The sequence below is a fragment of the Colletotrichum orchidophilum genome (assembly GCF_001831195.1).
Source record: "Colletotrichum orchidophilum strain IMI 309357 chromosome Unknown Scaffold_77.1, whole genome shotgun sequence".
In the NCBI taxonomy this organism is placed as follows: Eukaryota; Fungi; Ascomycota; class Sordariomycetes; order Glomerellales; family Glomerellaceae; genus Colletotrichum; species Colletotrichum orchidophilum.
Genome location: NW_019173033.1, coordinates 1 through 18009, shown reverse-complemented (window position 1 = coordinate 18009; position 18009 = coordinate 1). Strand labels below are relative to the sequence as shown.

Here is an 18009-nt window from a genome sequence, read left to right as displayed (position 1 = left end):
GGTGGACAATAGAGAGTGATGTGGGCAAAAGAGCTCGTGGATTTGGGCGTTGGCCACCGGCGTTTGCATCAAGTAAGACAATGGAGAGATGCAAGTCACTTTGAACCTTGGGGACGTCCAATAGTTCGCTCTGACGCCGTCATGTGACGGTAGCTTTGCCCTTATGACAGCTGGCCGCAACAGGCGTATGGATGGGACGGATGGGCAGCAAGCACCACTCAGCAGACCCAGTACTAGACAGGAGAGATGGTTCAGGGCGTCTAGAGAGCTCGGCGGGGTCCAAGGCAACTACGCAACCTACCTTAGAAGCTACATAAGAGAAGGTATGAAGTGGCCTTCCTTACGGTTAGCCTTCGAGATTGCCCGAGCTTGGGGGGTGAAAGTGAAGCGGCGACCCGTCGAGAGTTCCGAGTGACCCGCAGACAGCTGTTCCCTCCCTCTGCAACCGCCCTGGGGCCTGCCCTCTGCCCTGTGGACTCCGGCCCCTATCTAACCCAAGAGCCGCCGGGTCGATTCGGTAACGAGCATGCCTGCAATTCATTCCTAGGCACAAGTAAACTACCTTTACCCCGCGGGATGAGGAGAGGGGACCCTGGCGAACGGTGAGGTCACTACCTAACCAATAGTACTCAGCACTGGAGCAGTGTGGCAGTTTGGCTGTTGGATCGCCTTTCATGTGCTCACCTTGTCATCATTAAGTAAACCGCCATCTCTACCTCAGAGCATGCGTCTGATAAGTGTGCTGTCTACTCCGTAATGTACGCCAAATCGGACGGAGTCGCGTCCGTCAAGCCAACTCAAGCGACCAATCCCATCCATCCACCTTACTCAAAACAGTGGTCTGGCCTTGCCGTGACATCATAACTTCCTTATCAACCAATTTATCATGGAGAGGGCCGTTGCGCTATACCCGCCCAACCATCTTTAGACCGATGACCGACCTTATCCAAGGTAACTTACTGTCCAGCCAAACACCCAAAATGACAATAACCACCCACGTAAAAGTACAGTGTACATTCACAAAAAATCACCACTCCAACGCGGCCCTTCCCGCCTTCGCGACCAGCTCCCGAATAACGGGCTCCAGCGCGCTCTTCTCCATCTTCAGCCGCGCGCCCTGCTTCACACGCGAGTAAAACACGGGACAGTCCTTGCTGTCGCACGGCACCTCGTCTGCCGCCGGCAGCGCTGAACAGCTCCGGCAGATCCTCACCACGTCCATATACTTCCTCTCCTCGTCCTTCAACCGCGTCTGCAGGCTAAACAGCGAACGCGGCGCGTCCTGCTGGCACTTCTCGCACAGCACGCCCTCCACCTGCATCTTGACATTGCACGAGATACAAGACGCGGACTTGAGGTATGATTCCAGCGTCTTGTTGCTGCCGAGCCCACCCGCCGCCCCGAGCGTCTGATCCACCCGCCGAATCCGCTGCACCTTGGGCATCTCGTCGTACCACTGCCGCACGTTGGCGCCCACCAGGTTGAAGATCCTCTCCAGAGGCGGGATGAGGTTCTTGGAAATGTAGTACTCCGCGTCCAGCTGCGAGTGCGAGTCGTTGAGGAGATCCTCCGGCGCCACGCACCGGTCAATTAGCCGCGCCCCCGGAGCCCCCGTGATAACGACATATGGAACCCGTTCTCCGTACTGCGGCTCGGCGCGCGCGTCTTCGAGCATCTTCTTGGTGCTAATGAGCGCGCCCGGCGGCGGCGGGCCCTTGTCGCTGTATGTGCCGAGCTTCACCTCCCTCGCGTAGCAAAAGTCCTGCACCGAGACGGATCCGCGCATGATCTTCTCGCACTGCTTCTGGAAGTAGGCCTTGACCTCGCTGAGGTTCGCCGTCTCGAAGAGGAGCTTGAGGGCCTTCTCTTCAATCTTCTGCTCTGCCGGCGTGCCATCCCGCCTCACCGTCTCAATGCCTTTGGCGTCGAATTCGGGTTTGACCTGGTCCTTGCTCTCGTACTTGTAGCCGACGTATCGCTTCTTCGCCAGGAGAACACACGGGTGGTAGACCTTTTCAAACTTGAGCTTGATCGGTCGGGGGTTCATGTCGGTAATGGCCTTGGCAATTTCATTGCCAATGTCGAAAGCCTGATCCTTGGTTCGGCCCTTGAGGTACACGAATAAACTGTCCGTGTCGCCGTAGACTACCTCCGCTCCCCATTGCTCCTGTGAATGAATAAACGCAATCGCTCGCTCAAGCGTCTCTCGGCCTGTCTGAACTATGCTGTCGGCGATCTCCGAGCAAGGCATACGGCCGGAGAAAGATGCCGACGTGTAGCCGTAGGTAACATTGGCCAGAAGCTTCAGTGCCAACTGCCTGTTGTTGAGAAGCGCCTGCAGCGTTTTGTCGTCCTTGTCTTGCTTCATCCCGCTCTTGACCATGACTCGGGTCTCCAGGATTTCGCCAAGCATCTTTGCGAGGAGAGATTTCCGAATCTCAGGCCGGACATACATCATACCGTTGGGCGTGATGTTAATGTGGTCCTTGAGGAGCTCCAGTAGCCTCTTGTGCCTCTGGTACTCAGTGAAGCCCATCTTGTTCATCCCCCTCCAGTTGACAATCCTGCCGAGGAATGTCGAATAGCACAAGTTATAGGCAATCATGACACTGGGGTACAGACTCTGGAAATCGAGTACCAGTAGCGGGCTGTTGTAAAAGTCGCTTTGAGGCTCCATCACTAAGGGGAGACATTCGAGTGCGTTTTGACCGCCGACTTGCTTCCGACTAGGGGAGACTAGCATGAAGTTCTCGGGTTTCGCGATTCTGAACATGATGGACTCAACCTTGAACTGAGATCCACGTGAAAAGACCGAGAAGAAGTCCACCCCCAACAGCCTGGCCTGCTCACTGGTTCTAGGGATGAGCTCGTTGGACTCCAGGATCTGAATGTCGATTCTCGTTCGCGTAAAGTAATACCGCGTCAGCTTGTCGAGATCCCTCTGTCTGCTGCTGCTGTACCACTCTGTCAGGGTTCTCCAGGAATAGTGAGGTATGCGGCGGTGCAGAACGTGCCAAACAACGTTCTCCATCGTATATTGAAGCAGATTCAATTCTCCCCTCATGGCTCGCCATATGTTGATCATGTGTCTGCCAGTCACGCGGATCGTCGACGTCGTGTTGAAACCCCATCGATCGTTTTCCTTCCCGATGCGGCCATGAGAGTTACTCTTCATACGTGAAAACTCATCGCACAGGTCGTAGTCATATTTTACACGGGCTCTTTCGATTAGATAGCCCCATGAGCTGCCGTGGACTTCATATCCTGTCAGGACATCAGGATCGTGGTCTCTGACAATTTGCACCATGCGAACCATGACGTCGAGCTCGGACGATTCCTCAACAACCTCTGCGGAAACATACCGCCGCATCCTCTGAGCGAGCGATCCGTCTGGCGACGAGACAACGACGCCAGCAATAATCCCCCCTGAAGCTTCCTGACTGCTGCTGGCGGTGCCATCTGCTTTAATAGACCAGAATATGCACTGTACCTCATCTTCGTCAGGATTGGGAACAAACTTGCCCCTCGTGTTGACGTGAATCTCCAGGGCCATGGTACTCATGTATTGCGCCTCGTGCTTGACACTTGTCGACTTTTTCTTGGGCAAGTACTTGAAGCCATGTTTATTCTTTGGGGTGGGCCCGTCAATCTGGGACAGGTCGCGTCTCGTGGGTTGAGGGGTGCCTGTGATTTTTGCAGCCATATTTGTTTTCTTTTTCTGTACTGGGTGCTTCTTATTCCACCAATCCTGAACTTCTTTGGCGCTCGGCGGCGGCTCAGCTATCTCCCAACTTCGGTAAGAACACAAACTTGCTTGGGCGTCATAACGCACGTCATTCTTGGTCTTGTCGATGGGTGTATCTGATTTGATGCCCATGCTAGCGGCAGATGTCCCGGATGGATCAAAGTCCGCTAGGTACGGTAAAGTGTTGCTCTCGAGCCGGAATTCCCGGCCAGCATACTCCCTGGGACGCACCGGGACATCCTTTTCTTCGCTATAGTATGCATCTTGGTAGATCATATCGGGAATTTGCAAGTCCTTCATTGTCGCCGTGATAAGTGTTGGAGCGGGAGGCAGGACGCCAATCACACACTGGCGCTTTGTGGAAAAGGATCCGATCGCTTTCTGGATACGGTTTAGTATTTTTTCTGTCCCTGCTTCGGTCCCTGGCGAATCCGTCGAAGGAGTCGCGATTCGGACCTTCTTTGCAGGAGTAATCGGATCGGGCTTGCTTCGAGTCGTTTCCGGGGCTACACTGAATGAAACATGCTTTTGGGGGTGCCTTTCGGCTTGTTGCGAAGCTCCGGGCTGGCTCATCTGGCTCAATCGAAGTTTCGTGCCTGGGTCCTCCTGGCTTTTGACCACTGGAAAAGCCAATAAATGATTGACCACAGATCTCGAGCCTGTAATTTGTGATGGTCGGGGGTTTTCTTGAGAATTTGTCGGCAACATCGTGACCTGATGCTTCTCAGAAGCTGTGCCATTACTCAGGATGCCTTTGAGCGATGATTTGGGCATCAACGCTTTAGACGCCGGAGTGACTGGAGGCTCGAATCTCGGACGTTTGGTAGAAGATGCTGTCGCGTGCGGAGACATGGATCGCTTTACTGATTCTGTACGACGGTGACGCGGGCCCGAAGTCTCTGGGAGTTTGGACACGAGCCCTTCCTCTTCGGCCATATCGAGCAAATCGTCCCAAACCGGCACCATTGGTGGGTTTCCAGTCTTCAATCTGCTGGCACAGACGCCTTCGTATTCATGGAGGAACACATCGGATCCTAGCCCATTGACTGTCTTTTTGACTGGCATACCGCTGCTGGTAGATACGGCTTTACCTCTGTTCGGTCCCTCCTTGCCATCATTGCCAGTGTCCTTGGTTTGGCCATCCTGCCTCGTCTTTGGCTCGCTCATCTCAATGAGAGCCTCTTCGTCGGAGTCGGCTGGATAAGGGTCGTAATCATCAACGCCCAGATCGAGGACGCCTTGTTCGTCAACCTCAATGCTGCTGGCTGGATTCTTGTTTGCCGGTACATGGTTCGACGGCAATCCGAGAGCAGGCAAAAGGTTGACGGGATATAAATCTTCTACCGACTGGAGCGCGGTATTTACGGCCGCTTCAAGTGGCGAATGTTCTACAAAGGTCTCAAAGCTCGGCGTCGCAGAATCTTCCGAACCCTTTTCGGTTTCGATGAGTTTGGCGACTTCTTCCTTGTACTCTTCCTCGTGTATCCATCCTTGCGGTTGAGAGTCGCGCTTACTTGCAGACATTGAGACCAAGACTTCTGCCGGAAAAGGGCTGCTTCCTGGATCCGCGTTGGGCATTTTCATCTTGCGGCGACGAGTCTCATCTTTCCATAAGCCAGCCATACTGTAAACGAGCTTAACGTCTGCTGGAAGAGGCTTCAGACGTTCCACAAAGTCGTGATGCAGCCGGCGCTCCTTCACCATTCGCCGATTGGTGATGTGTTGGACGCAAATGTCTACCTCGATGGAGCAGTGGCTGACCCTGGGCAGACTCAGGTCATCGAGGACTCGAGCCCGAGGAATCGTCCGGTCATTCCAGAGGTGCTGGGAATTTCCATCCTTCTCAAAAGATGGTATCGGGCCTCTGAAGTGGACATCAGACGCATCCAAGTAGCCACACCCGTAAAGGTTATAGTCGGTCATGAACTGCAACAAATATTGGAGATGAGCTTCGTAGGGCTGAAATTTCTGTTTGAGAATGACACCCTGCTGAAGCAAATCGGACAGCCTGGTCATTACGATGGGATTGAACATGTAGATCTTGAGGAAGAAACAGTATCCCACATGAAAGCCGTAGAACGGCACACCTTTGACTAGGGTAATGCGGGCGACGAATTTCGCATTTTCTCCAAATTGATCACGCCGGTAGCTGACCGCCAAGGCATGATCAATAGAAAGATGAAGTCGATAGATGTATGCGCCCACTTCAGGTGGTTAGCGAGGGTCCTGAAGTGGTTGGAGGACGTACTCACCATCTTCGGGCTCTAAGCTGCCGTGATACTCAACATAGACGTATGGGAAGGCGCCGTGAATATGAGCGCAGACTTTCTGACCCGTTTCCGTCGAACCGAAAACCCTCACTACGGGGACCTTGGGCCCTTTCTTTGCCTGTGCAGGGCCGACATCATTCCGTAATTGTGGATCGTAGTGCGTCGGTGTTGCCTGGTAGTGGTCTATGCAATTCAACCTGACGCGGAAGAGGTCCATGTTGGAGGCTTAGAACACTCATGGAGGATCAGATGGTGGAAGGGAAACCAATTTCATGATAAGAAAGGGAAGTAGTCGGTTTGGTGCATGGCAAGACGGGCTAAACACACCAAGAAGCGTATTCTACGACGCGACAAGGTCATGTTGATGCAAGACCCGACGCGTGCCAGGCCCAGGATCTACGCCCAGGGTCCGCGCAGTCATGTGACAACACGCGTGATTTGACGGACCTCGCGCCGCAGTGCCACGATGCCCACTAATTATGGGGCGTTTTCTGCTCAACAGTACCTTAGTACCTTAGTATGTGCCATTGTCTGCTAGGCATTAACCTTGCTGGAAGATGTGTGAAAAAGGTTGGATGTTGTATGAAGCGATATAAGTAATCCGAAAGATATTGAAAGCATTGAAAGCATGCATAAGGGAGACATGACAACTCAAGCCGCAAATGTAGGTCTCTTGGCTTTCTTCCAGGTCTGGATATGGTTGATTACATAATGCATAACCAGCACCTGTGCTTTTCTATACCCAAATTCGCGACGAAAATGCGCCGCCCGGACTTCATTTCGCAACACCTTATTCAGATCCCGAAAAACCGCCAGGATGCCACCGCCGCCACCCCCGAGAAAGCCCGATCCCAAGGCGTCCGCCGCCGCAAAGGAAGAGAATATATATATTCCGTCTTTCATTAGTAAACGGCCCTTCTATGCTGGCGAAGAAGGCGATGATCAGACCGACTACCTCGAGCATCAGCGCATTCAGAAGAAGAACGAGCAGTCACAATGGTATGACCGCGGTCGAAAGGCCGGTCCGGCGGCCACAAAGTACCGAAAAGGCGCATGCGAAAACTGCGGCGCCATGACGCATAAAGCCAAAGATTGCCTGAGCCGGCCGAGAGCAAAGGGTGCCAAGTGGACCGGCCGGGACATCCAGGCGGACGAGGTTGTTCAGGACGTCAAGCTTGGCTGGGACGCCAAGCGTGATCGCTGGAACGGATACGACCCCAAGGAGTATCGCAACGTTGTCGAGGAGTTCAACGAGATGGAGAAGCTGAGGAAACAGGCGCTGGCCAAGGGTGAGACGGAGGAGGAGGAACAAGACGATGGCGACAAGTACGCCGAGGAGAACGACATGAGCAAGCATCAAAGCACAGCCACGCGCCAGCTGCGAATACGAGAGGACACGGCCAAGTACCTAGTCAACCTCGACCTGGAATCTGCCAAGTACGATCCAAAGACGAGATCCCTCGTGGACGGCGGCGCAACCGTGGACAAGGCTGCGAATCTTTTTGCTGAGGAAGGCTTTATGCGCGGCTCGGGCGATGCCGGCGAATTTGAGCAAGCGCAGCGATACGCCTGGGAGGCCCAGGAGAAGAGTGGTGACACGACGAAACACTTGCAAGCAAACCCCACGGCCGGAGAGTTTTACAGGAAGAAGGAAAAGGAAGAGGCCGAGAAGAAGCGCGTAGAGCGGGAGAAGAAGCTCAAGGAGCTGTACGGCGACAATTCGCAATACACCATGCCCGACGAGCTGAAGAACGTCATCACCGAGTCGGAGAAATACGTCGAGTACGATGAAAGCGGTCTCATCAAGGGCGCGCCAAAGGTTATCGCCAAGTCAAAATACCCCGAGGACGTCTACATCCACAACCATACATCCATCTGGGGCAGTTGGTGGTCGAATTTTCAATGGGGCTACGAATGCTGTCACTCTGTGGTCAAAAATAGTTATTGCACGGGCGAGGAGGGCAAGTTGGCCTGGGAAGCTTCAGAGCGGCAGCGCATGGGTGCTTCTTTGGCGCAGCAGATGGAGCAGCCAGGGATTCCAAAGGCGGACGACACCCCGGTGAACAAACCGGCGACGAAACGGACAGCGGAGGAAATGATGGGGGGCGTCACGGAGGCAGAGATGGAGGAGTACAGGAGAAAGAGGACAGCGGCGAACGACCCGATGGCCAAGTTCCTGGGCAAGGATGAATTGGTCTAGACTACCTAGGTAATTAGGCATGGCCTATGAGCATTGCATTGGACAAACATGATACCCATTTCCCTGTCAAAAGTTCGCATGCAAGACGGTGCCTTGATTTGCCCTGAACTGAACAAGAAAGACTTTTGTGTAACATTCATTCGTGGTATCCGTATTTGATGCAATCATTCCATTTTGCCTCTGGCGAACGCCGTGACTATAAACACCCCGATAATCCCGATGGTTGGTTTTTGGTTTGCCAGCCATTCCCAGAGTTTTTGTGACCAATCCTTAGCATAAATGGCGACGCATTTACTCGTCATCCTCCTCGTCGTCACCACCGTCACCCTTGGACTCGGCGGCAGCAGCCTTCTTTCTGCGGACACGGCCGGGGCGGCCACCACCGAAGGGCGAAGTGAGGGCGAAGTCGATGTGCTTCTGAGAGTCGAGACGGACGATGAAGGAGGGGACGTTGACGATCTGCTTGCCGACGCGGATGTGTCTCTGGCGGATGAGGACACGGGCGTGGTGGATGGACTTGGCGAGACCGAGCTTGTAGACGCAAGTCTGGAGGCGGCGCTCAAGGAAATCCTCGACCTTCAGGGCCAGGACGTAATCGAGCTTCATGCGGGACTCGTCGAGGACACCGACGCGCACGAGACGGCGAATGAGGGCATTGCCTTCAAAGAGACGCTTGGGGTCCTTCTCGTCGAGGGTCAAAAGCTGACTGCGATGGGTTGTTAGCCAAAAGATGCCCATGCGATCACTGAGGTGGGTGATGGCTTTGCGATCGCCCAACATACCGGGCAGCACGACGAATCTTGGAGAGGGTAAGCTGGACACGCCAGACCTCACGCTTGTTGCGGAGACCGTACTCGCCAACGAGCTTCAGCTCAGAGTCACTATCATCGTATCGAAGTCAGTGGTGTGATTCACGACTTAAACAGAGCAAGCTCTTGTTCAGTGGCCGGAGAATACTGACAGACGGGCAGCCTCGAAGGGACGGTTGGGGACCTTGGAGGTCTTGGAGTAGGTGAGACTGTTGCGCAAAGTCGAATTAGCATGTTTGCTTCGCGATGCGACTGGCGATCAGTCTACTTACGGCGCCATCTTGCCGACTCGTCGATATCCTTCGAATTATGGTTGACGAAGAAATCGAAAAGGAAAAAAAGAGCTTCTCACGAAAGTTGCAACACTCAATGCGAAAAATGGCTGTGGGGAGGGAGGGCTGACTAGCGCCTATCAAATTGCGGGTCCCATTCGCCTATGGTCACGTGTAGTGCCCTTTCCACAACGAAAAAGAATTACGGGACTGAGTCAGCAGAGCACACACACGTCGCCGATTTTTTGCCTTGCCTGTTGTGTCTGGAATTTCGTGATCTTTTTCAAGACCCGACAACACCATCACCAAATTCCGCCCTCTACGACAACCACTCCGGCAAAATGGGTCACCCAGCGGGTCTTCGCGCGGGAACGCGCGTACGTATTACCCGGCTACGAATTATCTCGAGATTGCGGCCGGATTGCTGACGGTTGGTTTGCAGTATGCGTTCAGCAGAAACTTCCGTGAGAAGGGTATGATCAAGCTCTCCACGTACCTTCGCCAGTACAGAGTCGGAGACATTGTCGACATCAAGACCAACGGTGCCGTCCAGAAGGGGTAAGCGAACAACCCACCCTCGAATCCGGATTGCGACGATGAGACTCGGGTCTCTTGGGAGGAACTGCGATGACGGGCGGAATGCAAGCGAGAACAGAGGGCTGACTTGTCGGATTACAGTATGCCTCACAAGGTCTACCACGGCAAGACCGGTGTCATCTACAACGTCACCAAGTCCGCCGTCGGTATCATCATCTACAAGAAGGTGAAGCACCGCTACATCGAGAAGCGCATCAACATCCGCGTCGAGCACATCTCCCCCTCCCGTTCGAGAGACGACTTCATCCGCCGTGTTAAGGAGAACGCCGCCCTGAAGAAGAAGGCCCAGGCCGAGGGCAAGGCCCTCACCCTCAAGCGCCTCCCCCTCATGCCCCGTGAGGCCCGCACCGTCGACTTCAAGGAGAACAAGCCCCAGACGGTCACCCCTCTCCCCTACGAGACGACGATTTAAAGTGTCTTTTGGGCGGTTTGTGGGCTCTTCTTTTGCATGTGGTGTTTACGTGAGGAACGGAAGAATTCTAGCATGGAATGGCATCACGTTTTCGGCAACGTCCATAGGGAATGGGAAAAAAAAAAAACCAATGACACTTCATCGTTCACACCTGCGCGAGGAAATGCTACCTGTGAGACCCGTTGGCCCTTTTGCGATCCTGCCGCGATGCCTCGGGTCCTGTCATTGTCAGGTCGGGGGCATGGCATAGGTTCCGGTGTATGGTGTTGTGTGCTCGTGGGAAACAAGGTCAATGCGGGATGCCTGTGAAAGGCAAATAGTTAGCTCTGCTACCCGCCGGGCCCTCATGATACCCTAAGTCAAATGAAGAACACGACCTATGATCATTTCTAAAGTAAATTGATGTCCTTATGCTCCATTGCGGCGTCGGAGTCAGCACATTCATAAGCTTCATATGTGATTAACTCTCTCATTGGCTTTGAGCTGCGGTTCTCCACTTGCCATCACTTTCTGGTCAATGTAATGAAGACCTCTTACTCACCATCAACATGTGCATGCGATGGCTGTCGTGTGATCAAGTCAATTAAGATAATTAAGCATCTTACTCAGTTGATCCTAAGAGACGTTCAAGAGCATCAGCTCGTGTTCTCGCGTTGAGTCCTGGTCACTGACACAAGCTTATTAGTTAAGCTCTGATACGTGCAAATGCGCTTCTGTGACTGTGTTCCAGAAGCAAAACTGTATCTCTAGGTTCAATTTTCTGACCCATCCCTTATAGTTGAAATGCAACTACCAATTAATTGCTTCGCCCCAGTAGTGTTGTCCATTGCTTACATTACTTGTCTGAGAGAGCCATGCAATGTCCGATCTTTCTTTGGCGTCCAACGGTCGTATATTGACAGCGCAGGGGCCCCTCGGGGCCAACTCTGGCCGTGTGAACCCCACCATCAGCGTCATTGGATCAGATTAGGTAGATAGGCATCGAGTTGTGGCTTCAGGTGCTTTGCCTGCGCTGGGACGCTGGGACGCTGGAGGGTGACACTGACACCGCCCCCTCCGCCGGATTAGCATTGTTCCAGATTTCGTGCCCAACCTAAACCGAGCGGAGGATCGCAACCACAACGGCTTGGCGCAATCCCCGGAGCTTGCGCATGTTGCAGAACCCAGCCACACTCGAGCTTGCTTTAGACATCTTGGGAGCTTTGTCAACGCTGACGACTGTTCCCGCCTCTCCCACTTGGCACGGAAGTCGCACACGATATCTTTCCCACTTTCAATTTCAGAGAATTCTTCCTCCAGATTTTGCACTGAGCTTCGGTGCGACTTTTGGGCAGCATTGCGTGCACGTGGAGCTTCCTCCTTAAGCTGTCGGGAGACGTCATTTCCTCAAACCATCCGAAACCCCCATTAAGCGCTCTTCACCTCCGACAAACACCAACGACCCCGCGCACGAGAAATCGCCCATCATGGCTGCCGTGCCCGATACCAGGCACACCAAGTCTGTCACCCTCTATCACCTTGAGACTATGTAGCCCAATCGAGGCTGTCTCTCCGCCTTTGCAACAGTGCACTGACACCCTGTGAAGGACCGACCAGGAGTTGGCGATCAACATCAGGAAAGCCACGAACCCCGACGAGACGGCGCCGAAGCGGAAACATGTGCGCAGTTGCATCGTGTACACATGGGACCACCGGTCTTCTCAGGCCTTTTGGGCTGGGATGAAGGTGTAAGTGAGCACCGTCATAAGTCAGGAGACGGGTCGATCGCTGACAGCGCCGCATTGCAGCCAACCCATCCTTGCCGACGAGGTTCAGACTTTCAAAGCTCTGATTACGGTCCACAAAGTACTCCAAGAAGGACACCCGAACACGCTGAGGGAGGCTATGGCGCAGAGAGGCTGGATCGACAGCTTGAACCGCGGCATGGGCGGAGAGGGAGTGCGAGGATATAGCCCTCTGATCCGAGAATACGTTTACTACCTCCTGGCGAAGCTCTCTTTTCACCAGCAGCATCCCGAGTTCAACGGTACCTTCGAGTATGAGGAGTACCTCAGCTTAAAGGCCATCAACGATCCCAACGAGGGTTACGAGACAATCACAGACCTGATGACGCTACAAGATAAGATTGAACAGTTCCAAAAGTTAATCTTCTCGCACTTCCGCCATGTTGGAAACAACGAGTGTCGCATTTCCTCTCTCGTACCCCTCGTGCAGGAGAGCTATGGTATCTACAAGTTTATCACAAGCATGCTGCGCGCCATGCACTCGAGTAAGTTGCATCGGCCCACCTACCCCTTGGCGGACAAGGGTGGTTTCGCTAATCGGACACAGCCACCGGCGACGTCGAGGCGCTTTCGCCTCTGCGAGAAAGATACGATGCCCAACATTACCGTCTCGTCAAATTCTACTACGAGTGCTCTAACCTGCGTTACCTGACCAGCTTGATCACAATTCCCAAGCTGCCGCAAGACCCTCCCAACCTGCTGGCGGAAGACGACGACGCACCTGCACTGCCGGCGCGCCCGAAGCAGGAAATTGAGAGACGACCCACTCCACCCCCTGAACCGAAATCACAAGAGCCAGATGACATTTCCGAATTCTGGAAGAACGAGCTGGAGCGCCAGAACCGAGAGTACGAAGAGCAGCAGAGAGTTCTTGAGGAACAACAACGTCAGCAGATGTTGATGCAGCAGCAGGCGCAGGAGCAGGCTCAAAGGGACTTTGAGGAGCAACAGCGGAGATTGGCGGAGCAGCAGCGCAGGGAGCAGGAGGCCTTGATGCAGCAACAAATGCAGTATCAGACCCAGGGTCGGCTCGCTGAGTTGGAACAGGAGAACTTCAATGCGAGAGCCCAGTATGAGCGTGATCAGCTCATGCTACAGCAATATGACCAGAGGGTGAAGGGTCTGGAGAATGAGTTGGCACAAATACAGGGGCACTACGGCCAGCAAATCACGAGCAAAGATGAGCAAATCAGGGCTTTACAGGAGCAGGTCAACACATGGCGAACGAAATATGAAGCTCTCGCAAAGCTGTACTCCCAGCTTCGCCATGAGCACCTGGATCTACTCCAAAAGTTCAAGTCCGTGCAGCTCAAGGCTGCCTCGGCTCAAGAGGCCATTGAGCGGCGTGAGAAGCTCGAGCGCGAGATCAAGACAAAGAACCTCGAGCTCGCTGACATGATCAGAGAGAGGGACCGCGCTCTCCACGACAAGGATCGTCTGCATGGCGCCAACAAGGACGAGGTCGAGAAGCTCAAGCGGGAGCTTCGCATGGCTTTGGACCGTGCCGAAAACATCGAGAGGAGCAAAGGAAACGAGCTCTCGACAATGCTGTCCAAGTATAATCGTGAGATGGCCGATCTCGAGGAGGCATTGCGGCTCAAGTCTCGAGCTCTGGACGACGCCCAGGCTAAACTTAGGGATGGTAGCTCGGATCTTGAGCAGCTTCTTCGCGACAAGGAGGAGGAGCTGGAAGTCTACAAGGCTGGCATGGACCAGACTCTTATTGAGCTCAATGAGCTGAAGTTGAACCAAGGTGATACTGATACCGTTATTGACGGTCAGATTGACGCTTTGATCATGGCCAACCTGGACAAGATCAACGATATCATCGACTCTGTGCTGCAATCCGGTGTACAGAGAGTAGATGACGCGTTGTACGAGTTGGACTCGACGATGCAGGCCGGAAACCAGAACGCTTCGCCGTCCTATGTGCTCTCGCAGATTGAAAAGGCATCGTCCAGCGCCATGGAGTTCGCCACAGCCTTCAACAACTTCATCGCCGACGGCCCCAACGCGACACATGCTGAGCTGATCAAGGCCATCAACGTTTTCGCTGGCGCTCTTGCGGATGTCTGCAGCAATGCCAAGGGTATCACCCGCCTGGCGACCGACGAGAAGAAGAGCGACGCTCTGATGAACGGCACGCGGCAGTCTGCCTCTTCCACGGTCAAGTTCTTCCGCGGCCTCCAGAGCTTCCGCCTAGAGGGCATGGACCCCATTCAGAAGACCGATGTTGTCATCAACAGCAACAATGAGGTGCAGATGAACCTGCAGAAGCTGAACAAGCTCGTCGAGACATTCGCGCCCAACACTGGCAAGCTGGCAGGTAAGGGCGACCTGGGCGACATTGTCGATTCCGAACTTAGCAAGGCGGCTGATGCCATTGCCGCTGCCGCTGCTCGTCTGGCCAAGCTGAAGAACAAGCCTCGCGACGGGTACTCTACCTACGAGCTCAAGGTGCACGACGGCATCCTCGATGCCGCCATGGCCATCACCAACGCTATCGCGCAGCTGATCAAGGCTGCCACGGTGACCCAGCAGGAGATTGTCCAGGCGGGCCGCGGCTCGTCCTCGAGAACCGCCTTCTACAAGAAGAACAACAGATGGACCGAGGGTCTCATTTCAGCCGCCAAGGCCGTGGCGTCCTCCACGAACACCCTGATCGAGACCGCAGACGGCGTCTTGTCGAACCGCAACAGTCCCGAGCAGCTCATTGTGGCATCTAACAACGTGGCGGCATCCACGGCTCAGCTCGTCGCTGCCAGCAGAGTCAAGGCGGGCTTCATGTCCAAGAGCCAAGAGAACCTCGAGCAGGCCAGCAAGGCTGTCGGTGCTGCATGCAGGGCGCTTGTGCGCCAGGTGCAGAATATGATCAAGGACCGCAACGCGGAGGACGAGGCGGTCGACTACTCCAAGCTCGGAGTTCACGAGTTCAAGGTCCGGGAGATGGAGCAACAGGTACGTTTCTTTAGTTCGCCTGATAATGTCAACTGCTATAGGAGGGGTGATGGCGACCGACGGAGATAACCCCGTCACCAGGCATCCTCGTCATTTGCGGCTAGTGCCTTCTTGGCGACCGAAAGAGAAAAGAGAAATGCTAACGCGTGCGGCGCTACTACCTTAGGTCGAGATTCTACAGTTGGAGAACTCCCTCTCGGCCGCAAGACACAGGCTAGGAGAGATGCGCAAGATCTCCTACCAGGAGGACTAGGGGGCTGCGATGTGAGTCGCGGTGGCGGCAGTCGTTTGCAAACCGCGGCCCGGAGTTGGATTCCGACGGGAGGGAGAGAGCAAGCGATCTCTGTGGATTGGGGAGCCCTTCTCGCAGGTTCATCCGGAATCCTCAAAACTCGGTGTACTTCGGTCGTTTCTTCTTCGCAAAGGGGGTGTTTGTTTAATATCTGACATACGTCTCCATTGAGGCTATCCCCCATTTCCTAGGTAGTTGCGGAATGGTGCGAAGGTCTCTCGTGAGGTGACGGGAGTCTAGGTCATCATTTGATAAGAATTTTGTTGAGCTACATACCTACATAACTCAACTCTATCCCAACTTTATTGAATCTGCGTGAGCGTTTACCCTGGGCGGCAAGAAGAAGAAGAAGAAGTGAAGAGAAAAGTGGGAGGAAGTTTAGACTCTAGTCTCCTTAACCCGGTATCTGGTCCCTCCGGATCTAATCCCGAATCTATTCCCAGATCCCTCTTTTTTTTGCCCCTCGCTTCCAAGTTATGTGGCTTCTAGGCCTTTCTCTCCCAAGGCTGGACTATGCTCACTAGGTGCTGTAACCGAAACGTGGACGAAATCAGGGTGCATGCTCCGGATCTACTCTGGACATAACATTCGGGCACTAGCAGCGAGCGACGCATGGCAGGGCTGCAAACGGACGAAGAGAAAATGAGAAAGAGCACGCCGTCTTGTTCAAATCCTACAGTCTTTTTTCTATCCAAGCCCCCCGTTGAAAGGTCTACCAAGGCTTTCAAAAAGAAGTCTCAAATGCAATCTTGAACGTCTCTTTCCTCTTTTACCCTTCCTCCACTTCCTCCTCCTCCTCACACCTACCTCCCTCCACTTCTTAACCTCTCATATCCCCCCCAACCCCCTTCTCGATAATCCGGTAGAGGGAACACGTCCTAAAGTTGAGTGGTTTCTTCAAGGACCTAGGTTAGGAAACCTGGAAGTTGGAACTTGGAGCGGGTTCGTTCCGAGGCGTGTATGGATCCCAGAGTCCCATTCACCTCAGTTAGCTTCCCGTTAGTGTACTCAGAACCCGGGTCCTGGCTTTTTCCCGAAACCACGAGACTTTTCCTGTCCATCTCTCTGCCTTGTCTACCCGGTTCTCGGAGACTTGAAGCTAAAGCTTGCCTGTGAATGGCATCGTTCGGGGTTGGGGCCTGTTCTTGACGTAAGAGTAGAAATACCTACACTCTTTGCTCTTTGAAATCAACCGTGGGAGGGGGTAGAAGGAGAGAGTGTGTGTGGAAAGTATTTCGAAGAACGGTTGAGGTATACTTGTCTTTTGTGACGAGATCTCGAGCTTCCTAAACTCAATTCCAGAATGGTCCCTGAAATTCGGTTGGCACAGTGTTTCTGAAACCATTCGCGCGGGGCGTCGGGAATTTGGCCCGGAAGATAGATTTGAGAAATGGAAATGACAATTTTCATATTGTCTCCCTCCCACATGAGAGGTGGATGTTTCACTAGTAAATTCGGAGGTTGGAGATACTCCTCCATGAGGTGATCTAGGTTAGAACCTTGTCCATGTTGTCTGTATTGGAGGTCTTCCTTGTGACCCAATCTGCGCGGAAACATCTGATCAATCCTAGTCCTGGCTTGGAATATACTACGATCTTCTCATTTCCTTAAAATATTGCGTACTGCCAGTTCAGGACCCGATCTTCGCCCTAGCAATGCTAAGGATTCTTCTCAGAGGGTCTTCGAAACATAGGCATCCGGGCGACAGATCAAAAGTAACTCGTCAGCATCACCGCAGTAATCGCAACTGACGATACGCGGGAACCCTCGTTGTACCAGTGAGATATCCAACGGAGCCGTGAAAGCCGTCTGACCCGTCTGGGCAGCTCTAGTCACCCCCCTAGATTATTCCGTCTGAAAGCGCCACGCCCGTGTCCTCCGCCCAATCGCCAACGGTCCAGCTGTCAAAGTATATCAGAAAGGATACCAATAAAACACGTTCTCCTGCTCGCGCCGCTTCTTCCCTCGCGGTCGCCTCTGTCTAGTCTTGCTCCAGTCCTGCTTCCGTTTCTGACGGCTCTCCTGTCTAGCTCTCTACCCTGCGGTCGAGCTTTATGTTTTGCGTCGACGCGACGCGGGCTCGACGGGCATGGCCTTTTTCCCACTCGAGCCGTGTAAGCGACCCAACGGCGGGAAGTAGGCTGCTCTAATCTCCCAGACACTTGACTCAGGTCCAAGTCGTCCGAGATCCCGCGTTGACTCAGGCACTCGAGTTCCCCCGCCGGCAATGAGCCTCCCGCTGCTTCGGAGAGAGTACCGGCTCCCCGAGATGTGGAATCTGCCTAGAGTCCACTTCCCGAGGCTTGTCGTGGTCTCCACTGTCCGTCCGAGGTCGAGATCCCAACGTCATCAGCGGGGCCCAAGGCTTCGTTGGTCGAGAAACCTCTTCCCCCGCAGCCCGCCCCGCCCTCCCCCCCCCCCCCCCCCGACCCCCCCCCCCGCGCCCCCCCCCGGTGCCGACGGCCCGCCCACATCGTGCCACCTACACGCCGCGACCAGCACAGCGAGCTAGTCTGCCATACCTAGGTCTCCGCTGACGAACTCCCGGCCGCACGAGTAGAACCCAAGGCCGCCTCGGCCTGGATCCGCGACACACCGAGCGGGCACGCCAGGGCAACTGGAGATGCAAGAGTGTAGGGGCCACGGTGGCGGCTTGGGAGAACGGGGAGA

At 54.2% G+C, this 18009-nt stretch overlaps 5 protein-coding genes across 5 annotated transcripts; 3 read left to right on the top strand and 2 right to left on the bottom strand.

The window, feature by feature from the left end:
- Positions 1-1027: 1027 nt before the first annotated feature.
- Positions 1028-6232, bottom strand: CORC01_08819 (DNA polymerase family B; the record flags this gene model as incomplete). Its single annotated transcript, XM_022620449.1, has 2 exons — positions 1028-5949; positions 5998-6232. The coding sequence occupies 2 exons, from the start codon at positions 6230-6232 to the stop codon at positions 1028-1030; spliced, it is 5157 nt and encodes a 1718-aa protein (XP_022472983.1).
- A 600-nt stretch (positions 6233-6832) lies between these two features.
- CORC01_08818 (pre-mRNA-splicing factor SLU7) lies at positions 6833-8215 on the top strand (the record flags this gene model as incomplete). The annotated part of the gene is made up of 1 exon (XM_022620448.1): positions 6833-8215. The coding sequence occupies one exon, from the start codon at positions 6833-6835 to the stop codon at positions 8213-8215; it is 1383 nt and encodes a 460-aa protein (XP_022472982.1).
- Positions 8216-8506: 291 nt separating this feature from the next.
- Positions 8507-9304, bottom strand: CORC01_08817 (40S ribosomal protein S9; the record flags this gene model as incomplete). Its single annotated transcript, XM_022620447.1, has 4 exons — positions 8507-8921; positions 8998-9096; positions 9177-9233; positions 9297-9304. 4 exons carry the CDS (start codon positions 9302-9304, stop codon positions 8507-8509), a joined length of 579 nt encoding a protein of 192 aa, XP_022472981.1.
- A 333-nt stretch (positions 9305-9637) lies between these two features.
- CORC01_08816 (ribosomal protein L21e) lies at positions 9638-10305 on the top strand (the record flags this gene model as incomplete). Its single annotated transcript, XM_022620446.1, has 3 exons — positions 9638-9673; positions 9739-9854; positions 9975-10305. 3 exons carry the CDS (start codon positions 9638-9640, stop codon positions 10303-10305), a joined length of 483 nt encoding a protein of 160 aa, XP_022472980.1.
- Positions 10306-11771: 1466 nt separating this feature from the next.
- Positions 11772-15300, top strand: CORC01_08815 (SLA2 protein; the record flags this gene model as incomplete). Its single annotated transcript, XM_022620445.1, has 5 exons — positions 11772-11803; positions 11892-12032; positions 12093-12574; positions 12637-15047; positions 15214-15300. The coding sequence occupies 5 exons, from the start codon at positions 11772-11774 to the stop codon at positions 15298-15300; spliced, it is 3153 nt and encodes a 1050-aa protein (XP_022472979.1).
- Between the last annotated feature and the right edge of the window lie 2709 nt (positions 15301-18009).